At 35.1% G+C, this 23,960-nt stretch overlaps 1 protein-coding gene across 5 annotated transcripts in view; it reads left to right on the top strand.

Annotated features, from left to right (window-relative positions):
* PDE10A (phosphodiesterase 10A) overlaps nt 1–23,960 on the top strand; it is a 661,629-nt gene that overhangs the window by 448,156 nt on the left and 189,513 nt on the right. For all 5 annotated transcript variants that reach the window (XM_064360475.1, XM_064360473.1, XM_064360474.1 and 2 more), the window contains one exon: nt 7,235–7,363. In XM_064360475.1, coding sequence (XP_064216545.1) covers nt 7,235–7,363 — 129 coding nt within the window. The remainder of the gene's footprint in view (nt 1–7,234; nt 7,364–23,960) is intronic.

Genomic DNA, 23,960 nt, shown 5'->3' on the forward strand with positions numbered 1-23,960 from the left:
CCTCATGTGACATGCACTCCGGCCCCCTCATAGTTCAAGCTGTTCTTTGATAACTGAGTTGTTATAGTTCAGTAATTAATAGCATGAAAGGGTGGTATTTTCCCCCAAATTATCTTACAGCTACACTGACACTTTAAGAAGCTGAAAATGCTTTACTTATTGTTCGTTTCTGTACTAAACACAGAAGAAATTACAAAATTGAGATTATATGATAAATAAAAGATTATTGGCTATGTATTCCTTAGAATTTTTTTTTTTAAATAAGGTTTTTCCTAACCTATCTGAGTTTAGTTACTTGAGATACTGGAAATTTAATTATTTTCCCTTTTCTGTGATAGGGGAAGGATAGAGGCCTTGATAAGATACTTAATGGGGGAGGAAAGAATTCTTTTAGAACAAGAAGATGTGTTTTAGCATATGTAAAAGCACTGTGATATGGAATTGTAGGAACCAGAACTCAGGTTTCATGGCGCAGAGGTATAATGGGAGAGGAGGAATGGTATACTGGACACTTGCCATATGCTTTTGACTGGTTTTTAAAATTAATACAGATACAAAATTTGGATTTTTCTCCACAATTAAGATGGTAGAATTAATACTGAAAGAAATGCTTTTCCCTAATTCTTACAACAGAGCCTTTATTACCTATGATTACTAATTTAACATTATTTCTTAGAATGAGTAAAACAGTAATTTTTAGATTTTGATTTGAAAGTGACTTTTAAAATAAATAATTTCTATGGATATTAAGGTGATAAGACTTCAGAAATAATAAAGGCTTTAGCTTATTATTAGGATAATGCTCTGTTGTAAAGACACGTTTGAAGATATATTAGAAATGAACCTACATTTGCATCTAGTTGGTGATACAATCACAGAGAGATGAAATTTCAAGTGACTTTAAAACATAGTATGTCCGGGCACGTTAGTGGCTCACGCCTGTAATCTTACCACTTTGGGAGAACGAGGCAGGCAGATCACGAGGTTGGGAGATTGAGACCAGCCTGGCTAACACAGCGAAACCCCGTCTCTACTAAAAATACAAAAAATTAGCCGGTTGTGGTGGCAGGTCCTGTAGTCCCAGCTACTTGGGAAGCTGAGGCAGGAGAATTGCTTGAACTCAGGAGGCGGAGGTTGCAGTGAGCCAAGATTGCACCACTGCACTCTAACCTGGGCTACAGAGTGAGACTCCATCTCAAAAAAAAAAAAAAAACAACAACAAAAAAAACCCACCATAATAATGTGTATATTTGTAGTGGTATATATCTTAAAGGATAAAGAAACTCACCTGATATGTTTGTTGTGTGATAGAACAATGAATGATGATGTAATTTAGTTCCATTTTCCTGAAATTAAAATACTACTGTTTACTGAAAGGACCAGAGATCCTGAGGAGAAATGTCTGAATCTACATCTGGGGCAGAAAATGAACAAAAGGAACCTAAGATACCTTATCCTAGCAGATAGGACGGAAACTGTTGAGACATATAGGTTCTTGTCAGAATGACTGAACTCTCTCAAAGAAACTCTTCTGACTGGCTGCAAGATGGGCCAATTTAAGCACCAGTTAAGGATAATAGTTACAATGGAAGAGACAGATCAAATTTATTCAAATATGTGATCTCGTAGTAATACTATTATTTTTTAGTTGTTTACCCGTAGGAGAATGTTACCGTATCCACTCAGTATTTTGAAAACTGGTGAACAAAAGGGAACAAATGAAGCATTTATCTTGTTTGATCTGGATGAACTGTCCCACTGGACAACCGCATAGCAGATGAAGTTAAGTTTCTCCTCATATTATTTCAGCTAATACATGAGGAAGGCAAGATAGAATGAGGAAAGTCACCATTGCCAAGCCCCACTGAATTAATCACTCAAGAGCCACTGATGCTGCTGACATCATAAAAAGGAGAGAGAGCTAGATGACATGAGCTTCTGACAGAAGTTTGCAAAAGCGCTGACCAAATTGCCTCGACCTTCGAATGGAACCTACTCTCTTCAGGCCTTGAGATCTGATGTCAATTTGCAGGAAATGCAGAGAGCAGAAGATCATGCTAACCTCCACAGGGATAAAGTCAGAAAAATCCAGATCAAAGTCAGCCACAGGACTAAAACCTAATTTATTCAAAAATAAGTTAGAATGGGGAAAAGTAAGAGATGGAGGGGAATATTACGGGACCAAAGATACCTAAATATAATTTTAAAAATGAAATACCAAAGTACTGCAACATGTTGAATTTACTTATGTCCTAGTTCAGACCAACAACCCATAAAAAAATACAAATAAAAATAATAGAGATTTAGAGCCTGGGTATTTTTCAATGTAATTAAAAATAATAGGGCCAGGTGTGGTGATTTATGCCTGTAATCTCAGCACTTTGGGAGGCTGAGGCGGGTGGATCACAAGGTCAGGAGTTCAAGACCAGCCTGGCTAAGATGGTGAAACCCCACCTCTATTAAAAATACAAAAAAATAGCCGGGCATGGTGACAGGCACCTGTAATCCCAGCTACTTGGAAGACTAAGGCAGAGAATCGCTTGAACCTGGGAGGTGGAGGTTGCAGTGAGCCAAGATCACGCCACCACACTCCAGCCTGGGCAACAGAGTAAGACTTTGTCTCAAAATAATAATAATTTATCTTTAGGCGTGATAGTAGCATTTGTGGTTAGAATCATTTTATCTTTTGGAGATACATGTTGAAATGTATGAATATATTAAAGTAATTTCTGGGATTTGCTTCAAAATTATATGAGGGGAGAGTAGGGGGTAGAGGTGGAAAATATTGACTATGAATTCATAATTGTTGAAGCTGGCTGTTGAGTACACAGGGCTGTTATGTTTTTTGTGTTTTGATAAAAGTTTTAAATGTATATTTATACATATGTGTACATGTACAGAATCTTCATCTGAAAAACAAAGTTGAATTTGTGGCTTGCAGAAAGCAAAAACCAAGAGGGTAGCGTAATAACATGTTACATTATCAGAAGCACATAAAAAAGTCACCTCAATGCTACTATATTTTAAAAAAGATATAAAAAACGCATCATTGTTGGTGTTACTATTTTGTTACTGATATTTTGCATTAGTATGTATGGAAACTCAAAGGTGCCTGTCCTTTTCATTACTGCTCTATGGTTCAATGTCAAAATGTTGAAGTAGAGCTGTAGATACGGCTTTTATCTATTTCGTTAAAAGAGATACTCGGCGAGAAAACAATCCAGCCCTCAAGTTGCTGGATGAATTGTTAGCCACAGAAGCAATTATCTTTACTAAAATATTTATCAGTCTTTGTTATGCCATTTGTTATATATCTTCAGGTCAGTGTTAAGTGTAACCACCACATGTACCACTCGCTTTTCAGTTTGGTTTTGTTTAGATTGTAGCTTTTTGTGACATTTTCAGTGGGCACATGCAAATTGCAAGTGAAAATTAATGAAATTCATCAGCTTTTCCTGACTTACCCTTATCATTTAGGCTATCAATACTCATGTGCTTCTCTTCTATCACTCATTACTTTTAACCAGCCGCTGCTCATTAGTACTTCTGCCAGATGTTGAAAAATGAAATGAAGATGAAAGTCAGTTTAATTAGTTTTATCTGTTTGCACTGCGACAAAATGTTACATAGATGAAAGGATGTAGTTTATTAGCAGGAATGATATATTTTAAAATACACTCATCCAGATATACACAATTACCTTGGAATAGTTATCTGTATTAGTCTATGTGATTTACTGGTGGCAAATTTTAAATCATAGCCTCTTCCAAGCTTATGCATTTTCTGTTCTTATCCTAAATTTAGCTGTTTCTTCATGGAGTCTTGGTTCCTTTTATTGTAGACAACTGATATTAGAAACCAAACTCTAGGTGCCACATGTGTGCAATTACACTGGGATATTGTTGCTTCTAGGCCCTTGCAGCTAACACAGCAAAGCGAGACTTGTATGTATTAACTAGATATACACATCTACCAGTATTCTTATATGTAACTGTTTTTAGTATTCCTATATGTAACTATTTTTACTTGTATTGTCATACATGAGTTCACTGATATCTCCAACTCGAATTCGTTACCACATGGATCATTCTGAACTCTTCCTTTTTTTAAATCTGTAACATCCCACTCTACCATTGAGAAATCTTGTTTCCACCATCTACCACTCATCTGTTTAATTGGCCAGTGTTAAACTGTACCCTCCTGGGATAACAACTTTGTCAACTAGAGTTTGGTGCTTATGTACAGTTTATTTTGCATTTAGATTCACAGACCCCACTTATTTGCAAAGTTATACAGGTCAGCACCTTGTCCCCTGCCACCCCCTCGAAGGAGGTTATTTTATACATGTGTAATACGTTTAGATTCTTTTGTTGCATTATGCTTTCCATCCTGAGAGCCCCTGACCTTGTAAGTGATTTTTGAAATTTACATACATGTTAGTTTATTCTTTGTGCTATAAAGTTCTACAGATATTTGGCAAATGCATAGTGTCATATATTAATCATTATAGTGTCTTACAAAATAGTTTCATCATCCTAAAAGGTCCCCTGTACTTTACCCATTCATAATTTGTCCTTTCCCCTTGAACTCTGGGCAGTCACTGACCTTTTACTGCCTCCATAGCTTATGCCTTTTCTCCAACGGTATATAGTTAGAATTACATAATATGTATCCTTGTTAGACTGGCTTTTTTTCTCATAGTAAAATACATTTAAGACTCATTCATGTTACTTCATGGCTTGTTAGCTCATATCTTTTTAGTGCGAAATATTTAGTTGTATGGATGTATCACAGTTTGTTTATCCATTTGTGTATTGAAGGACATCTTGATTGCTTCCAGATTTGGGGGATTATGAGTAAAGCTGCTAAAAACATTCTCATGCAGGTTTTTGTATGAACATAAATCTTCATATCCACTGGGTAAATGCTTACTAGTGTGATTTTTGGGTCATACAGAAAGACTATATTTAGCTTTGTAAGAAACTGCCAAACAATCTTTCAAAGTCACTGTAGCATTTTGCATCCTTACCAGGATTAAATGAGAATTTTTGTTGCCTTGCATCCATGCCAACAATTGGTACTGTCAGTTTTTTTTTTAAATTTCAGCCATTCTAATAGGTGTGTAGTAGAATCTCATTTTTGTTCTAACTTTAGTTCCAGATTAACAAATGATCATCTTTTTAAATACTTATTGCTATATCTACATCTTCTTTACTGAAGTGACTGTTCAAATCTTTAGGCTCATTTTTCAGTTGGGTTGATTATTTTCTCATTGTTCAGTTTAAAGAGTTTCTTTGTTTGTTTCAGATGCATGTCTTTGACATGTAATTTGGCAAATATGACTTGTCGTGTAATGCGTTAAGATGAAATGAGATGACTAGGAGGAATGAGTCAGTTATTACTATATTTCTCAGCCTCAGTTTCTGAGAAAATGGAGAATAATAGTAACACAAAAAGGAAAACCAAGAATTAAAATCTCTTTGGGAAGAGGTATGAAGGAGATAACTCATGTAGTTTTGACTTAAGATGGTGCTTGAGGTGATGAGAAAACAGCAAGACTGGAGATTAAAAATATGTTAAGATATTTGATTTAGATTTTGGTGTCATCATTATCGATTGTTGAAGGGAAAGCAGAATTCAAGAGCAATTAGAAAGTTAGGACAAGAATCCTATAGCCACGTGTCATGGAAATGATAGAAGAAAATATTAAGAAGGAATCAAGTGTTGAATATGGAGGACATAAAGCGAATATGAAATTTGCTGTGTCTGTCTTCTCAAAGGTCAAGTATGCTACCAGTTTACTATAGTATCCTGCACCTTTTGTTTCTAGGGACTATAATTTGCCGTCTCAGGAGAACACTTACTTTATTGAGTCAATGTAGCATTTTATAGAATTTCTTACACTGAATTTTACACCAGTGGTGCTCTTCTGCAGGGTGAATATAGCCAGGGGCCTCATTTTCATTTATCTTCTACAACTCTGCGTGTGTGTGTGTGAGAGTGTGTGTGTGTGTGTGTGTTTAAATTGACTATTTAAGTACAAATTTCACTGAAAGAAGTCATTTTCCTTTTCAGTTATAGCATTCTGTTGCAGAATTCTAATAGTTGTGACTTTAGTTCCCAGCAGAATTAATTAACACATATGAATTCTCTGCTTTGTCTGTTTGGGAAAACATACAGCTTTCTTTCTGGAGTCATAAAGATATGCTTCCTTCTTTACTTTCTCAGAGTGCAATTTTTCATTGCCTTTTTTTTTTTAACCTAACAATCTCTAAAAAGGGTAATTTATTCAAATAATTCATAGAAAAGATATAGTAGTAAAAATAATTACCATCACTGAAGGATAATTATTCAAACCCTGTTTGTGTTTGGGTTAGTGAAATGGCATACCAACACAATGCACCAAATTGAAAACATAGACTTTATATGTGAGATATGAAAACATGTGAAAGTACTTTGTTTGAAAACCTTATGTATATTCAGTACTTATCATTAGACTATGAAAACCATTTCAGTGAAGCTGACTACATACACAGAATATTAATGAACAAATGTCAAGATTATTCTGAACTGAACATTAGTTATGCCACTGGGTTTAATGCCTTTGAGAAAAAGTAGGGATTTGTGTTATAAGGCCATAAAAGATAGGAATTTATTTATTAAACATTATTTTAGCACCTACAATGTTCTAGTGCTACATTTTCCTGTTTACTACTCTTGCTAGAGTTTCACCTGCTTTGACCACTAAAGCTATGGTAACTATATACCGAAAAATTAAGTACTCTGTAGGCCTTAATGCCCAGCATTTGACCATGGCATTGATTTGTATGTAACTCTGAAGTTTACTGTTAGAAAACAGCTGTGTAACATGGTGTAACATCTGTAGTTTAAAGTTGCTAAACTTTTCTATTGTGGACACACACACACACACACACACACACACACAAAATGCTGTTTTAACCATTTTAAATGCTGTTTTAAGCATACAGTTCAATGGCATTACGTATATTAGTAATGTTGGGCAATATTCGCCTGTCTGGTTCCGAAACTTTGCTGTGATTCCCAACAGAAACTCTACCCATTAAGCAGTTACGTCCCCTTCCCACTCTTTCCAACCCCGTCTCCATTAGATTAGAGGTCGCTGGGTCTTAGCATAACGTGTTGTTATACTGTAACTTTCATCTGTATGAATATGTTGTATAGGTGAATTTTATTCTTTTCAATTCTTTTACAGGCTTGACCGATGAAAAAGTGAAGGCATATCTTTCTCTTCACCCCCAGGTATTAGATGAATTTGTATCTGAAAGTGTTAGTGCAGAGACAGTAGAGAAATGGCTGAAGAGGAAGAACAACAAATCGGAAGGTGAGATCTCATTTTAAACAAACCTTTTCTATCTTACGGCAAAAGACCAAGCATTTAATGTATTCTAGAGAGCGAAATATAAAGTAGACAAAAATTGACATTTTTATTCTATCAGGCTTACTCCGTTTCAAAAGATAAAGTAAGTTAAAGAAGAAATAAATACAAAAGAAAGATCCTTGGCTAATTAAAAACAAAAACAGCAAATCTTGAGAATTCAGTTGATTTAGATACAGCCACACTGAAAAAATGCAGAAGTCAATATTGTACTTGATTTTATCTAAGGATTATTTTTAGAGATTGGAAAAACATTATAAAATAATATAAAAATGTTACTACATTTCAAAGATAAACATTACATTTTACAAAAAGAAGTCTTTTACAAAAATAAATCCTTTACAAAAAGAAGCCAATATAAAAACAATTTTTATATTGGGAAACCACTGTGGACTTGCCGTTTGACTTTCATTCATTCTTAGACTCCAGAAGATTTGTCGTCAGTAAGCTTTAAGTAAAAGATTTTTGATCTAAATGCTCATGAAATGAGAAAATGAGTGGAGAACCACAGTTTTAACTTTTGAGGTCCTGGCATTTGAAGCACATCATGGTTTAAATTTTCTGCGAAGTAACTTTCTACAGTAGCAGTCCATTTGTATGTTGTTCTGTTAGTCTCTGAAACACATGTTTCTTTAATGCGGAGACTGCTTCAGAAGCGGTTATATTCAGAATAAAGAACTAGAGGCCAAAGGGGATATAAAACCAAATAAATTATTTCTCAAATTGAATGTATATTAATGTATTTGATTTTTTGATTTGAATATTGTAGTATAATTTTTATTTTGTTTCAAATGGATTTATATTTGGCTAAACGACTTATTTCTGTGAATATTGTTTTTATTTTGGCAATTAATTTTATATGATTTTAACTGTGTAACTTTTTTAAAAAATTGTACTTTAAGTTCTGGGATACACGTGCAGAATGTGCAGGTTTGTTGTATAACTTTTATATTAAAAACACAAAAATACTATTTTGGGGGAAATTTTATTCATGTCCAAAGATGTTATCTTAAAGTTCTAAAATGTCTAATAACAGTCAATAAAAATGTATCATTATTATTAAAATCTTACGGTATTAGAAGTATAGGTAATCTTCCTCACTAGTTTTTAAAGTTTCAGAAATTTTATTTTTTATAGTGTTAAAGTTTTTAAAATGAGGGCTTTTGAGCTGAAATATGAAGTAATCAGAAACAAGCATTTTATTCTCAATCTTGGCATTTAATATCAAGACTAACCTTAAAAAAAGCTTGATATAGCATAATTTTATTTTTATAAACATCAAACATTTGAAAAGAGTTACATTGTTTGACACTTTCAAAAGTGTGGCTGAGTGTTGCTTAAGCATTTCATAAATAAAGATGCAAATTTCAGTTTGCTATATAATGAGGGATAACATAGTGTATGAACAGATGATCTTTGTGGGATACGAAATTGAATACAGGTCTTAGAAAATGAAAAATGTTACCTATTGTTGTAGTGCTACCATGAAAACTAACTCTTGAATTTTTATAAACATGTCAATGTGTCATTTCCTATCTCCCAAATCTTCGTTTTCTATATTAATCAAATAATACTTTATGGAACACATGTACAGAAGACTTAAACAATTATTAAGACTAGCAATGTGGAACTGAAATCCTTCTCAATTATTCTCCTTTCCACTTTACTTTTTACTTTTTTTGTTTTCTTATAAGGAGGTGCTTTTTATTTGACCTTGCAGAGGGCTAGGGACTGTGGAAAGAAGCCGAGTGAGGTGTGACTTGGAGCTTACCATCTAGTTGTGGGAATGGGCATAGAACCACAGAGTAGAGTGCACCAGTAGTACGCAGGGATACAAGCAGTGGAAGTGTATAAAAATGAACCTTCAATGCTACTGTGCAGCCTAGGAAGACCCCCTTCAGCCCATCTTCTGAAGGTGTTTATCGAAATAATGTATCTCATCATACACCTCTTCACGTTCAGTGAAATTCTGTAGCGTGGCCGTTGACTATATAGAAACTGGACTTCCTTTTCTTCCTCTTTTCCTTCCTTCTTTCCTTTCTTCCTGTTACTTTAAAAAATACCCTGTTCTCTGGGCGCGGTGGCTCATGCCTGTAATCCCAGTACTTCGGGAGGTCAGGAGTGTGAGACTAGCCTGGCCAACACGGTGAAACCCTGTCTCTACTAAAAATAGAAAAATTAGCTAGGCATGGTGGCTCACGCCTGTAATCCCAGCTACTTGGGAGGCTGAGGTGGGAGAATCACTTGAACCCTGGAGGTGGAGGTTGAAGTGAGCAGAGATTGTGCTATTGCAGTCTAGCCTTGGCAACAGAGAGAGACTCTGTCTCAAAAAAAAAAAAAAAGTCCCGTTCTAAACTGTCCCTTATTCTCCTTCTGCGTTGCTTCACTGAAAACTTTTGAGGAAGAAAATTTTTGTAGAGAGGATTTTCAGGGAGTGTTCTCATTTCCATGGGTTGAACCAGGAACAGAAACTGTGACAGATAAGATAATTATAGAATAGCTTGTTAAAAATGAGACAAGCCTGTCTCAATTCTTTCATTTGTGTCATTTAGAAAAAAAATGAAGTAAAACTGTGTAACACACTACACTGTACCCTATAAATATGTACAATTATTATGTCAATAATAAAAAAACTGTAAGCAGTGTGAACGCTGACCATATACGATTTGAGTATTGTAGTAGAATTTTTATTTTGCTTCGTACTGATTTATATTTGGCTAAACTTGCAAAGGGAAGCTGAAGGATCATCAAGGGTCAAGCGTCTGAATCTCAAAAGACTCATGAGACGCTGTGAGACCAGTGTGAAGGCATGAACTGTGTGCCTCATAGTAATTTTTTATTCCTCACATTTTTCAATGAACGAATAAATTAGGTAGGGTTAAATACTAAACCTCCAAGTGAAACAGCATGGTGGTCGCTACATTTGTTTCTCATACTATGGGGACACAGAGCTATAGTATGTATTATACAATTATACATACATATATAGTATGTATTATACAATTATACATACATATATAGTATGTATTATACAATTATACATACATATATAGTATGTATTATACAATTATACATACATATATAGTATGTATTATACAATTATACATACATATATAGTATGTATTATACAATTATACATACATATATAGTATGTATTATACAATTATACATACATATATAGTATGTATTATACAATTATACATACATATATAGTATGTATTATACAATTATACATACATATATAGTATGTATTATACAATTATACATACATATATAGTATGTATTATACAATTATACATACATATATAGTATGTATTATACAATTATACATACATATATAGTATGTATTATACAATTATACATACATATATAGTATGTATTATACAATTATACATACATATATAGTATGTATTATACAATTATACATACATATAATATCTTATTATGCAATAATAAGATATTATACGATACTTATGTATGTACGTATGTATGCATGTGTTGAGATAGAGTATTGCTCTGTCGCCCAGGCTGAAAGTGGTGTGCTCTCAGCTCACTGCAACCTCCACTTCGCAGGTTCAAGTGATTCTCCTGCCTCAGCCTCCGGAGTAGCTGGGATTACAGGTGTGCACCACCACGCCTGACTGTTCTTTGTATTTTTTATTAGAGACAGGTTCAGGTTGGCCAGGCTGGTCTCCCAACTCCTGACCTCAAGTGATCTGCCCACCTCAGCCTCCCAGAATGCTGGGATTGTAGGCATGCGGCACTGCACCTGGCCAATACATATTTTTAAATCCCACAAGTACCTTCTGTTTTCATTCATTCAGCAAACTGTGTGTCAAGTTCTGTTTAGGTACTGGGATTATTAAATTGTTGAAGCATTCTCAGTCTAAAAATAGAAGGAAGGACTTGTAATTTACTCCTTTCTTCTAGTTAGTCTGGCAGTGGGTTTAAGTGTAGTCAAAACTTGTAGCTTCCCTGTCAGGGAAGTCTTACAGAGAAAGGGGGTGATTACAGCGAGTTTCTGTCTATTTTACTTTGACAAATAGAGAGAAGGAAGTTTTGGGAAAGGTATAACATTAGAAGTCCTCAAAAATTTAAATTTCAAAAGTCTTTTATTCTGTGATTTTCAGTTTAATTTTATTGCTTTCTTAGCATTTTCATTTCAGATACCTGAAATTCTATCTATAGTTAAGAGGAAAATTGCCGTTTAAAGATTGATCTCTGAACCTAATTTCCAAACCACCATTTTTTCAGTATTTATATGGAAATTCGAGATTGCATTTCTTTTAAAACCCATTGTATTCATTTAGGGAATACATAAAAACTTCCTCAGAAAGCATTAAGGCCGATACATCTTCAATAAAATATAACTTCTAAGCAGAGTTTTAAACACGTTTCATCAAACAACTATAACTTCATTTTGAAAAAACTTAGAAAAAAAGAAACTTATCTAGGTCATATATTGTCCCACTAAATGTTATATTTTTATGCAAAATAAAGTTGACAGTAAATTTGGCCCAGCTGGCACCCTTCAAGACTCAGATTACTAAATGATTTAACATTTATACATCTATATTTATACAGAGTATTAATATATTATTAAATAAACATTAGGATACAATGAAGGTCCATTCTTTTGCATTTCTTATAAGAATATTCTAAAATGGAAAACAATTTTCCATCACTAATGCCATTCCAATATTTCAGTTATATATAGGAAGAATCATAACTTACCTGACAACCAGCAATGTCTCCTTTTGGCTCCTAATAAGAAGTGGAAGTTAGCATGAGTATATTTGGTGTCTTTTGGTACTAGAATAATATGTAAAACAAATGGATTAATTTCTTAACAGCGTCAAATATAATTGTAACATTAATTTCTTAAAGGCAAGTTACTTAAAATTCCAGAGGGTGATTGATCAACCCACAATCATTTAAACATTGTAAATAGGATGCCACCTTTTGTGGTCAGTAATTTTTATTACTATAATTGTATCTAAAATATTAAATAGTAGACCATATCACTATCATTGTACCTATAAATTCAAATAATTAATAATGAAAATATTTGTGTTGCCTGCTACCTTAAATTTTTTTCAACAAATAAATGAAGTTTTTTTTTTTTAACCCTCAAATAATGGAGTTATTATATGTTTCTCTTTTCAATGATTCTAGAAGTGGGATTTAATTTTTATATGAATAAAGCTGTTATTTTATTCTTAGAATAAGTAGGATTTAAATTATGCCCACTAAACCTACTATTTGATAATCTAAAATTCAGATTAAATTGCATTTGTATGGTTTATTATGTAACAGATGGTTTCTTTGCTAGTATATATAAGGTAGAAGGATATTAAATTAATGGGGCATAAATTACTTTGCCAAAACATGCAGTGTTAGAAGGTTTAATAAGTGGGATACTAATAAATAATATATTAAATCTTACTATTTTTTCATGATAAAAAGCCACATTTCTGAAATGGTTTACGTAGAACCTAATTTTGGACACTTTTCTCTTTTTCCTTCAGTTTCTTTGTCTCAAATATTGAAATTACATTCTCACATGGAATTTTTATATATTTTATTTATGTTTTTTGGTAATGGAAACTAGAAAATGTGTTGAATGCCTTGATCTGAATTATAAATAAACATGAGTCCACCATCTGGTAACTAAAAAGGAGATAAAGTTGATGTGAATTCATCTATAAAGAGTTATTTGGCATATTCCATTATTTCTGTTAATTGTGTGTTTGAATTACCATAAAGATGGATCTTTGGTATTTCCATATTTTAAAATTTTTAATTATTATGAATACATAGTAATTATATATATTTATGAGGTACATGTGATATTTGATACAAGAATACAATGTAATAATTAAATTTGGGTAATTGAGATATCCACTACTACAAACATTTATAATTTCTTTGTGTTGAGAATATCCCAAATCTTCTATTCAAGTTTAATGATTGGTCCCCTTATTGTTCTACCAAGCACTAGATCTTATTCCTTCTATTTAACTGTATTTTTGTACCTGTTAACCAACCTCTCTTAACGATTCCTTCTCACTGGTGTTCCCAGCCTCTGGTAACTATCAATCCACTCTCTTCCTTCATGAGACCTCTTTTATAGCCTCTCACATATGAGTAAGAACATGCAATTTTTGTCTCTCTGTGCTTGGCTTATTTCACTTAACATAATGAACTCTAGTTCCATCCACATTGCTGCAAATTATAGGATAGTATTTTTTATGGCTGAATAATACTTGGTTGTGTATACATCACATTTTCTTTATCCATTGACCCATTGATGGTCACTAGGTTGATTACATATTTTGGCTACTGTGAATAGTGTGGCAATAAACATGGCAGCACAGATCTCTCTTTGATATACTCATTTATTTAATTGGGATATATACTCAGCACTGCCACTGCATTTTATGGTAGTTCTGTTTTTAGTTTTTTGAGGAACCTCCATACTGTTTTCCATAATGGCTGTAGTAATTTACATTCCTACCAATAATATATTAGCATTTCCTTCTCTTCACTAGCATTTGTTGTTTTCTGTATCTTTTTGATAATAGTCATTTTAACTGAGGTAAGATGATATCTTATTGTGGTTTTGATTTGCATTTTCGTGATGATTGGTGATACTGAGCATTTTTTCATATACCTGTTGAGTATTTATATGTCTTTCCTTTGAGAAATACCTATTCAGATCTTTTACTTTTTGCTCAGATTTTTTTAAACTATTGATCTGTTTGAGTTCCTTATATATTCATGTTAGTAATTTTTTGTCAGTTGAATAGTTAGCAGATATTTTCTCCTATTCTGTGGGTTATCTCTTCACATTCTTGATTGTTTGCTTTGCAGACGTTTTAACGCTTGAGATAATCACGTGTCAGTTTTTGCTTTGGTTGCCTGTGCTTTTGAGGTATTACTTAAAACAAAATCTTTGTCCAGACTGATGTTCTGTTGCGTTTCTCCAATTTTTTTTTCTAGTAGTTTCATAGTTTTAAGTCTTACAATTAAGTGTTTAATCCATTTTGATTCATGTATAAGGTGAGAGATAGGGGTGTAGTTTCTCATTCCTCTGCATATGGATATACAGTTTTCCCAACTCCAGAAGAGACTATTCTTTCCTCATTGTATGTTCTTGGTTCCCTTGTCAAATAAGAGTTGTCTAAAAAATATGGATTTATTTTTGCAATCTCTGTTCTGTTATCTTGGTCTAACTGTTTGTTTTTATGCCAGTACCATGCTGTTTTGGTTACTATAGATTTATAGTATAATTTGAAGTCAGATAATGTGATGTCACCAGCTTTGTTCCTTTTGCTCAGAATTGCTTTGACTATTATGGGTCTTTTGTAGTTTCCATATGAATTTTAAGATTGTTTTGTCTATTTCTGTGAACAATGTTATTGGTATTTTGAGAGAAATTGCATTGAATCTATAGATTGCTTTGGGTATTATGAACATTTTAACAGAATATGATTCTTCCAATCCATGAGCATAATTCCATGTTTTTTTCAGTTTGTTTCATCAATGTTTTATAGCTTTTGTTGTAAGTATCTTTCACTTCTTTGCTTACGTTTATTCCTAAGAAAATAAATCATTATATAAAAAAGATACCTGAACTTGTATGCTTATCGCAGCACTATTCACAATAGCAAAAATATGTAACCAACCTAAGTGCTTATCAACAGATGGTTGGGCAAAGAACACACAAACACTCCATAGAATACTACTCAGGGGTCTGAGGCAGGGAGCCAGGTGATCAGGCTCGGCTGGTCACACCCCCACAAAAAACAAACAATCTGAAATGCTCTGGATTCAGAGTTTCACAGCAAGCACAGCTGAACCCAAGATGGTCCAGCTATGTTGGGGAGGGGCGTCCGCCATTACTGAGGCAGTCCACCACTACAGAGGTAGTCCGCCATTGCTGAGTTAGCCCACCATTGCTGAGGCAGCCCACCAGTACAGAGAGAGTCTGCCATTACAGAGGTGGGCCGCCATTGCTGAGGCGGTTCTAACTATACCCGTATAAACAGGACTGCAGGGAAATTCACATGGCAGCTGGGCAGGGCCCACAGCAGCTCATCAAAGCCTTTGCAGGCAGACTGTGATGAGGCTGTCTCCTCGCTGGGCAGGGCAGCCCTGAAAAAAGGCAGCAGCATGACAGAAACTTATAAATAAAGCCCTAACTCCCTGGGACAGAGCACCTAGGGAACAACAACAACAAAAAGAAGCAGTAGACTTAAACGTATCTGCCCAGCAGCTCTGAATGAACAATTGAGCTCACAGCTCAGCACTTGAGCTCCTATAAAGGACAGACTGTCTCCTCAAGCAGCTCCCTGATACCTGTATATCCAAAGAGTTACCTCATAAAGGAGAGCTCAGACTGACATCTGGTGGGTATCCTTCTGCTACAAAGATAGCAGAAGAAGAAACTGGCAGCAACCCTTACTGTTCTGTGGCAGCTGCAGGTGATCCCCAGGCAAACAGGGCCTGGAGTGAATCTCAGCAATCCTACAGCAGAGGGACCTGACTGTTAGAAGGAAAACTAAGAAACAGAAAGAAATAACTTCATCATCAACAAACTGGACGTCCACTCAGAGACCCAATCTGAAATTCAACAACTACAAAGATGACAGATGGATAAATACACAAAGATGGGAAGAAACCAGTGCAAAAAGGATGAAAACATCCAAAACCAGAATGCCTCTCCTCCTACAAGGGATCACAACTCCTCACTAGCAAGAGAACAAGGCTGGAGGGAGAATGAGTGTGATGAATTGACAGAATCAGGCTTCAGAAGGTGGATAATAAGAAACTTCCGTGAGCTGAAAGAACATGTTCTAACCCAATGCAAAGAAACTGAGAACTTTGAAAAAAGATTTGATGAAATTCTAACGAGAATAAACAACTTAGAGAAGAATATGAGTGAATTGATAGAGCTGAAAACACAACACGAGACCTTCATGAAGCATACACAAGTTTCAACAGCCAAATTGACCAAGCAGAAGAAAGGATATCAGAGGTCGAAGATCAACTCAATGAAATAAAACGAGACGGCAAGATTAGAGAAAAAAGGGTAAAAAGGAATGAACAAAGTCTCCAAGAAATATGGGACTATGTGAAAAGACCTAACCTACGTTTGATAGGTATACCTGAATGTGATGCAGAGAATGAATCCAAACTGGAAGATACTCTTCAGGATGTTATCCAGGAAAACTTCCCCAACCTAGCAAGGCAGGCTGATATTCAAGTCCAGGAAATACAGAGAACACCACAACGATATTGCTCAAGAAGAGCAACCCCAAGGCACATAATCGTCAGATTCACCAGGGTTGAAATGAAGGAGAAAATGCTAAGGGCAGCCAGAAAGAAAGATCGGGTTACCTACAAAGGGAAGCCCATCAGACTCACAGCAGATCTCTCAGCAGAAACCCTACAAGCCAGAAGAGAGTGGGGGCCAATATTCAACATCCCTAAAGAAAAGAACTTTCAACCTAGAATTTCATAACCAGCCAAACTAAGCTTCATAAGTGAAGGAGAAATAGAATCCTTTACGAACAAGCAATTAATCAGAGATTTCATCACCACCAGGCCTGCTTTACAAGAGCTCCTGAAAGAGGCACTAAACATAGAAAGGAACAACCAGTACCAGCCACTCCAAAAACATACTAAATGGTAAAGAGCATTGACACAATGAAGAAACTGCATCAACTAATGGGAAAAACAGCCAGCTAGCATGAAAATGGGAGGATAAAATTCACACATAACAATATTAACCTTAAATGTAAATGGACTAAATGCTCCAATCAAAAGACACAGACTGGCAATTTCGATAAAAAGCCAAAACCCATCGGTGTGCTGTATCCAGGAAACCCATCTCACATGCAAGGATACACAAAGTCTCAAAATAAAGAGATGGAGGAAGATTTACCAAGCCAAATGGAGAGCAAAAAAAAAGCAGGAGTTGCAGTTCTCATCTCTGATCAAATAGACTTTAAACCAGCAAAGATCAAAAGAGACAAAGAAGGACATTACATAATGGTAAAAGGATCAATGCAACAAGAAGAGCTAACAATCCTAAATATATACGCACCCGATACAGGAGCACCCAGATACATAAGGCAAATTCTTAATGACTTACAAAGAGATTTAGATTCACACACAATAATAGTGGGAGACTTTAACACACCATTGTCAATATTAGACAGATCAATGAGACCGAAAATTAACAAGCATATCCAGGACTTGAACTCAGACCTGGACCAAGCAAACCTAATAGACATTTACAGAACTCTCCACCCCAAATCCACAGAATATACATTCTTCTCAGCATCACATCACAGCTACTCTAAAATTGACCACATAATTGGAAGTAAATCACTCCTCAGCAAATGCAAAGGAATGGAAATCATAACAAACAGTCTCTCAGACCACAGTGCAATCAAGTTAGAACTCAGAATTCAGAAACTAACTCAGAACCACACAGCTTCATGGAAACTAAGCAACTAGCTCTTGAATGTTGACTGGATAAACAATGAAATGAAGGAAGAAATAAAGATGTTCTTCGAAACCAACGAGAATGAAGACACAAGATACCAGAATCTCTGGGACACGTTTAAAGCAGTCTCTAGAGGAAAATATATAGCAATAAGTGCCCACATGAGAAGCAAGGAAAGATCTAAAATCGACACCCTAATGTCAAAATTGAAAGAGCTAGAGGAGCAAGATCAAAAAAACTCAAAACCTAGCCGAAGACAAGAAATAACTAAGATCAGAACAGAACTGAAGGAGATAGAGACACAAAAAACCCTTCAAAAAATCAATAAATCCAGGATCTGGTTTTTCGAAAAGATCAACAAAACAGACCACTAGCCAGATTAATAAAAAAGAAAAGAGAGAATAATGAAATAGATGCAATAAAAAACGATAAAGGGGATATTACCACAGATTCCACAGAAATTCAAACCATCATCAGAGATTATTACAAACAACTCTATGCACATAAACTAGTAAACCTGGAAGAAATGGATAAATTCCTGGACACTTGCATCCTCCCAAGCCTAAACCAGGAAGAAGTTGAAACCCTGAATAGACCAATAAGAAGGTCTGAAGTTAAGGCAGCAATTAAGAGCCTACCACCCAAAAAAAGCCCAGGTCTAGATGGGTTCACCGCCGAATTCTACCAGACATACAAAGACGAGCTGGTACCATTCCTTCTGAAACTATTCCAAACAATCCAAAAAGAGGCAATCCTTCCCAAATCATTTTATGAGACCAACATCATCCTGATATCAAAACCTGACAGAGACTCAGCAAGAAAAGAAAACTTCAGGCTGGTATCCATGATGAACATAGATGCAACAATCTTCAATAAAATACTGGCAAACCGTTTGCAACAGCACATCAAAAGGCTTATCCACCATGATCAAGTAGGCTTGATCCCGGGGATGCAAGGCCAGTTCAACATACACAAGTCTATACACGTAATTCACCACATAAACAGAACCAAAGACAAAAGCCACATGATTATCTGAATTGATGTAGAGAAGACCTTTGATAAAATTCAACAGTGCTTTATGCTAAAAACCCCCAATAAACTAGGTATTGATGGAACGTATCTCAAAATAATAAAAGCTATTTACAACAAACCAACAACCAATATCATACTGGATGGGCAAAAACTGGAAGCATTCCCTTTGACATCTGGCAGTAGACAAGGTTGCTCTCTCTCTCACTACTCCTATTCAATATAGTATTGGAAGTTCTAGCCAGAGCAATCTGACAAGAAAAAGAAATAAAGTGTATTCAAATAGGAAAGGAGGAAGTCAAATTGTCTGTATTTGCAGACGACATGATTGTATATTTAGAAGACCCCATCATCTCAGCCCAAAATCTCCTGAAGCTGTTAAGCAACTTCAGCAAAGTCTCAGGATACAAAATCAATATGCAAAAATCACAAACATTCCTATACACCAGTAACAGACTTAAAGAGCACCAAATCAAGAATGAACTGCCATTTACAATTGCTACAAAGAGAATAAAATACCTAGGAAGACAACTAACAAGGAACGTAAAGGACCTCTTCAAGGAGAACAGCAAACCACTGCTCAAGGAAATAAGAGAGGACACAAACAGATGGAGAAACATTCCATGCTCATGGTTAGGAAGAATCAATATCATGAAAATGGCCATATTGCCCAAAGTAATTTACAGATTCAATGCTATCCCCATCAAGCTACCAATGACCTTCTTCACAGAATTGGAAAAAACCACCTTAAACTTCATATGGATCCAAAAGAGAGCCCGCATAGCCCTGTCAATTCTAAGCAAAAAGAACAAAGCAGGAGGCATCACAGTACCAGACTTCAAACTATACTACAAGGCTACAGTAATCAAAACAGCATTGTACTGATACCAAAACAATTATAGACCAATGGAACAGAACAGATGCCTCGGAGGCAACACCACACATGTACAACCATCTGATCTTTGACAAACCTGACAAAAACAAGCAATGGGGAAATATAAACAAATGTTGAATAAATGGTGTTGGGAAAACTGGCTAGCCATGTGCAGAAAGCAGAAACTGGTCCCCTCCCTGACTCCTTACACTAAAATTAACTCCAGATGGGTTAAAGACTTAAACATAAGACCTAACACCATAAAAACCCTAGAAGAAAATCTAGGCAAAACCATTGAAGACATAGGCATAGGCAAGGACTTCATGACCGAAACACCAAAAGCATTGGCAACAAAAGCCAAAATAGACAAATGGGATCTAATGCAACTCCACAGCTTCTGCACAGCAAAAGAAGCAGTCGTTAGAGTGAATCAGCAACCAACAGAATGGGAAAAAATTTTTGCAATCTAACCATCTGACAAAGGGCTTATATCCAGAATCTACAAAGAACTAAAACAGATTTACAAGAAAAAAACAACCAAGCCCGTTCAAAAGTGGGCAAAGGATATGAACAGACACTTTACAAAAGAAGAGATACATGAGGCCAACAAACATATGAAAAAATGCTCATCATTGGTCATTAGAGAAATGCAAATCAAAACCACATTGAGATACCATCTCATGCCAGTTTGGTGATCATTAAAAAATCTGAAGACAACAGATGCTGGAGAGGATGTAGAGAAGTACTACAGATGATCATATGTTGATTTTGTGTCCTGTAACTTTACTGAATTCATGTATCAGTTTGAATAGTTTGTTTTTTTGGTAAGGTCTTTATGTTTTTTTGAAATACAAGATTGGGTCATCTGAAAGCAGGACAGTTTGACTTCTTCCTTTCCAATTAGATACCCTTTATTTCTTTCTCTTGTGTAATTACTCTGGCTAGGACTTGCTGTACTATGTTGATACGTCGTGAAAGCAGGCATCCTTGTCTAGTTAGATATTACAGGAAAGGCTTTCAGTTTTTCCCCGTTCATTGTGATGCTAGCTGTGGGTTTGTTGTATATGGCCTTTATTGTTTTGAGGTATGTTTCTTCTGTACCCAGTTTGCTGAGCATTTTTATTGTAAAGAAATGTTGAATTTTATTCAATGCTTTTTCAGCATCTATTGAAATGATATGCCTTTTGTCTGATTCTATTAATGTGGTATATCATGTTTATTGATTTGCATATGTTGAACCATATTTACATGTTTTGGTATTAATCCCACTTAATTAAGATGAATGCATTTTTAATGTATTATTGAATTTGATTTTGCAGTATTTTGTTGAGTATTTTTGTATTTATGTTCATTAGTGATACCGGCCTGTAATTTTCTTTTGTGTGTTGTGATTTTGTCTGGTTCTGGTATCAGGATAATGCTGACCTCATAAAATGAGTTTGAAAGTATTTTCTCTTCAAGTGTTTGAAATACTTTGAATAGAATTGGGGTTGGGTCTTATTTAAGTATTTTGTGAAATTCATCAGTGAAACCATCAGGTCCTGGCTTTTTTTTTTTTTTTTTTTTTACTGGTCTGTTCAGGTTTTCTGTTTCTTCCTGGTCATGTCAGTTTGTATGTGTCTAGGAATTTATTTGTTTCTTCTCAGTTTTCCAACTTTTTTGCATATCTTTGCTCATAGCAGTCTCTAATGATCCTTTAAATGTCTGTTGTATCTGTTAAAATGTCTCCTTTGTCGTATCTGTTAAAATGTCTCCTTTGTTGTATCTGGTTTTGTTTGGGTCATCTCTCTTTTTTCTTGGTTAGTCTATGAGCATACCACCATGAAATTGCCTATTTTCATATGATTTATTCTTTCTGAGAGTGTTTGGCCAGGTTAGGGAAATGGCTTGTGCCTTTTAACCAAGGACCCATAGCAGTTCAACCAAATTTATTTGGATTTTGATAATTTTATAGATTAAGTCATATTATCACAATGTTAGAGATTATGAAACTAATTTAAATATAATAGCTTTGTTGCAGACTAGATTGATTTCTGAAGTGATTTTAAAAATAAATTAAACACCCGTGAAATATAAGCGGCAAAATGATTTCTCAGTTAAAAAGAATCTACTTCTTAAAAGCTTTCTGAAGATTTAACAATCATCTAAATTATTTGACCTAAGATTTAACAATTATTTCTAGAAACATCTAATTGAGAGGGTTGTACTTGGAATGTGCCAGAATTCTTCATTTTCTGGCTAGCCATTTAGTGTGCCAATGAGCAAGTGTTTATTGAGTAGCCACTATGAGTGTATATTTGGAGAACAAGGAGTGTAATAGTCCATCTCTATGACAGTGGTCCCTTAAGACTGTAGTGCCATATCTTTCCTGTGCCTTTTCTATGTTTAGATATATTTAGACACAGAAATACTTACCATTGTATTATAGCTACCTACATTGTTCAGTACAGTCACATGCTGTGCAGGTTTGGAGCCTGGGAGTGATAAGCTACACCTTATAGCATAGGTGTAGTAGGCTATACCATCTAGGTTTGTGCAAGTCATTCTATGATGTTCTCACAACAGTGAAATCACAACGATGCATTTCTCAGACTGTATCTCACCATTAAGTGATACGTTACTATATAAACTTGCTTCTCTCAAGATCACTTTCATACAGGGGAAGTCAGATAATAAACACACAATCAAATAATAAGGTTATTTTAATATTCTGCAACTGTGTATTTGAAAAAATCCAGTATAATGTTTAGTAAGTACAAATTTTAAAATAAATTAAATTTACTTGAGATTAAAGAATCCACATTGTTTCTTTTCAGCCATTCAGACTGGGCTGCTGAGTCCATGCTCTCTATCTGCTGTGTCCTGAATAATTTGTGTGTCACTGGAGTAATATTTCTTGTGCTACTGCCCTTGAGAAACTTATCATTTTGTAGTGAAAGAATATATGAAACCTTTAGAGAGCAGTGACTGAGGTGTGTAATCAAGTGCTAAAGGGAATGGTGTGATGTATAAAGACAAGACTGTGAGACTTGAGGTCATGAAGAGGCACAATTGGGAAGGTGTTTTCTTGGAGTTGTTACGGTAGACCACTGATTATAAAAGTGTGATCCCCAGACCAGTAACATGAACATCACCTGCGAACTAGTGAGAAATGCCATGGGTCAGGTCTCACCTCAGACTTGCTAAATCAGAAACTTTGGTGGAGGAGCCTGGAAATGTGTGTTTTGGCTAGTTCCCCAGGTAATTCTGATGCTTGCTAGTTTGGGAACTACTGCTCCAGGCATTGGGGGCACATGGGAGAATAAATGTGCTGTCACGGGCTGGGGAGCAACATGAGCAAATGCAGGAAAGCAGAGCTCCTGCGACTGACTTCTACCAGAGCCCGGAGAGGGGAGGAGTTGGCACAAACAATTCTGAGTAGAAGCCGGTTTCACAGAGAGCAGAGGTTAGCTTAAAGCCAGCCAGCTAACATGACGGTTCAGTTCAAACAACAGTTGGGATACAATGATAATGCTCAGTTACTCCTTTTTTTAAAAAAAGTTTTTGGGTTTTTAAATTGTTGTTATTCATTTTTGTACCAGTAATTTTTGTGTGCTGTGCTAGGAGGTAGTTTTGTTACAGACTATAAATATTGAAATTATTTTTTATTTTAAGAATCTAAGAAGATGGTTAAAATTTTTGTCTTTTCTTTCTCATTTCATATATTTGCCTGTTGGTGTTCTACATTGATTGTAATAGGAAAAGTAGAAACAGCATAAATATTCAAAATAGGTGTTTAATTGATAGCTTAAATAAAGTATGGTGAGTTACAGAGTTACATGTAAGTATTTCCTGCAAGACAATGATCAACACATAAATGCTAATAAAATAGATTATTGTGGTTGTTTTGGATGTGGGATTTATAGGTACATTTATATTGCTAATGTAAACACTGTTTTCTTCAATAAGAAAGAAATAGAAAAAGTATTTTAAAGGCATCTGGAAACTTTTTTGTTTTGGAAGGTTTAGCCCCAACTTCTGTTTTTGTACAAAGGATAACGAACATTTAGTCTACATCTATGAATCCTCTATTATTGGCAATTTCATTCCCTCAATAATATTAAGTCATTTCTATTGTCACATAG

Source organism: Aotus nancymaae, unplaced genomic scaffold (genome assembly GCF_030222135.1).
Source record: "Aotus nancymaae isolate 86718 unplaced genomic scaffold, 86718_ANA_hifiasm-v0.15.2.pri h1tg000040l, whole genome shotgun sequence".
Classification (NCBI taxonomy): domain Eukaryota; kingdom Metazoa; phylum Chordata; class Mammalia; order Primates; family Aotidae; genus Aotus; species Aotus nancymaae.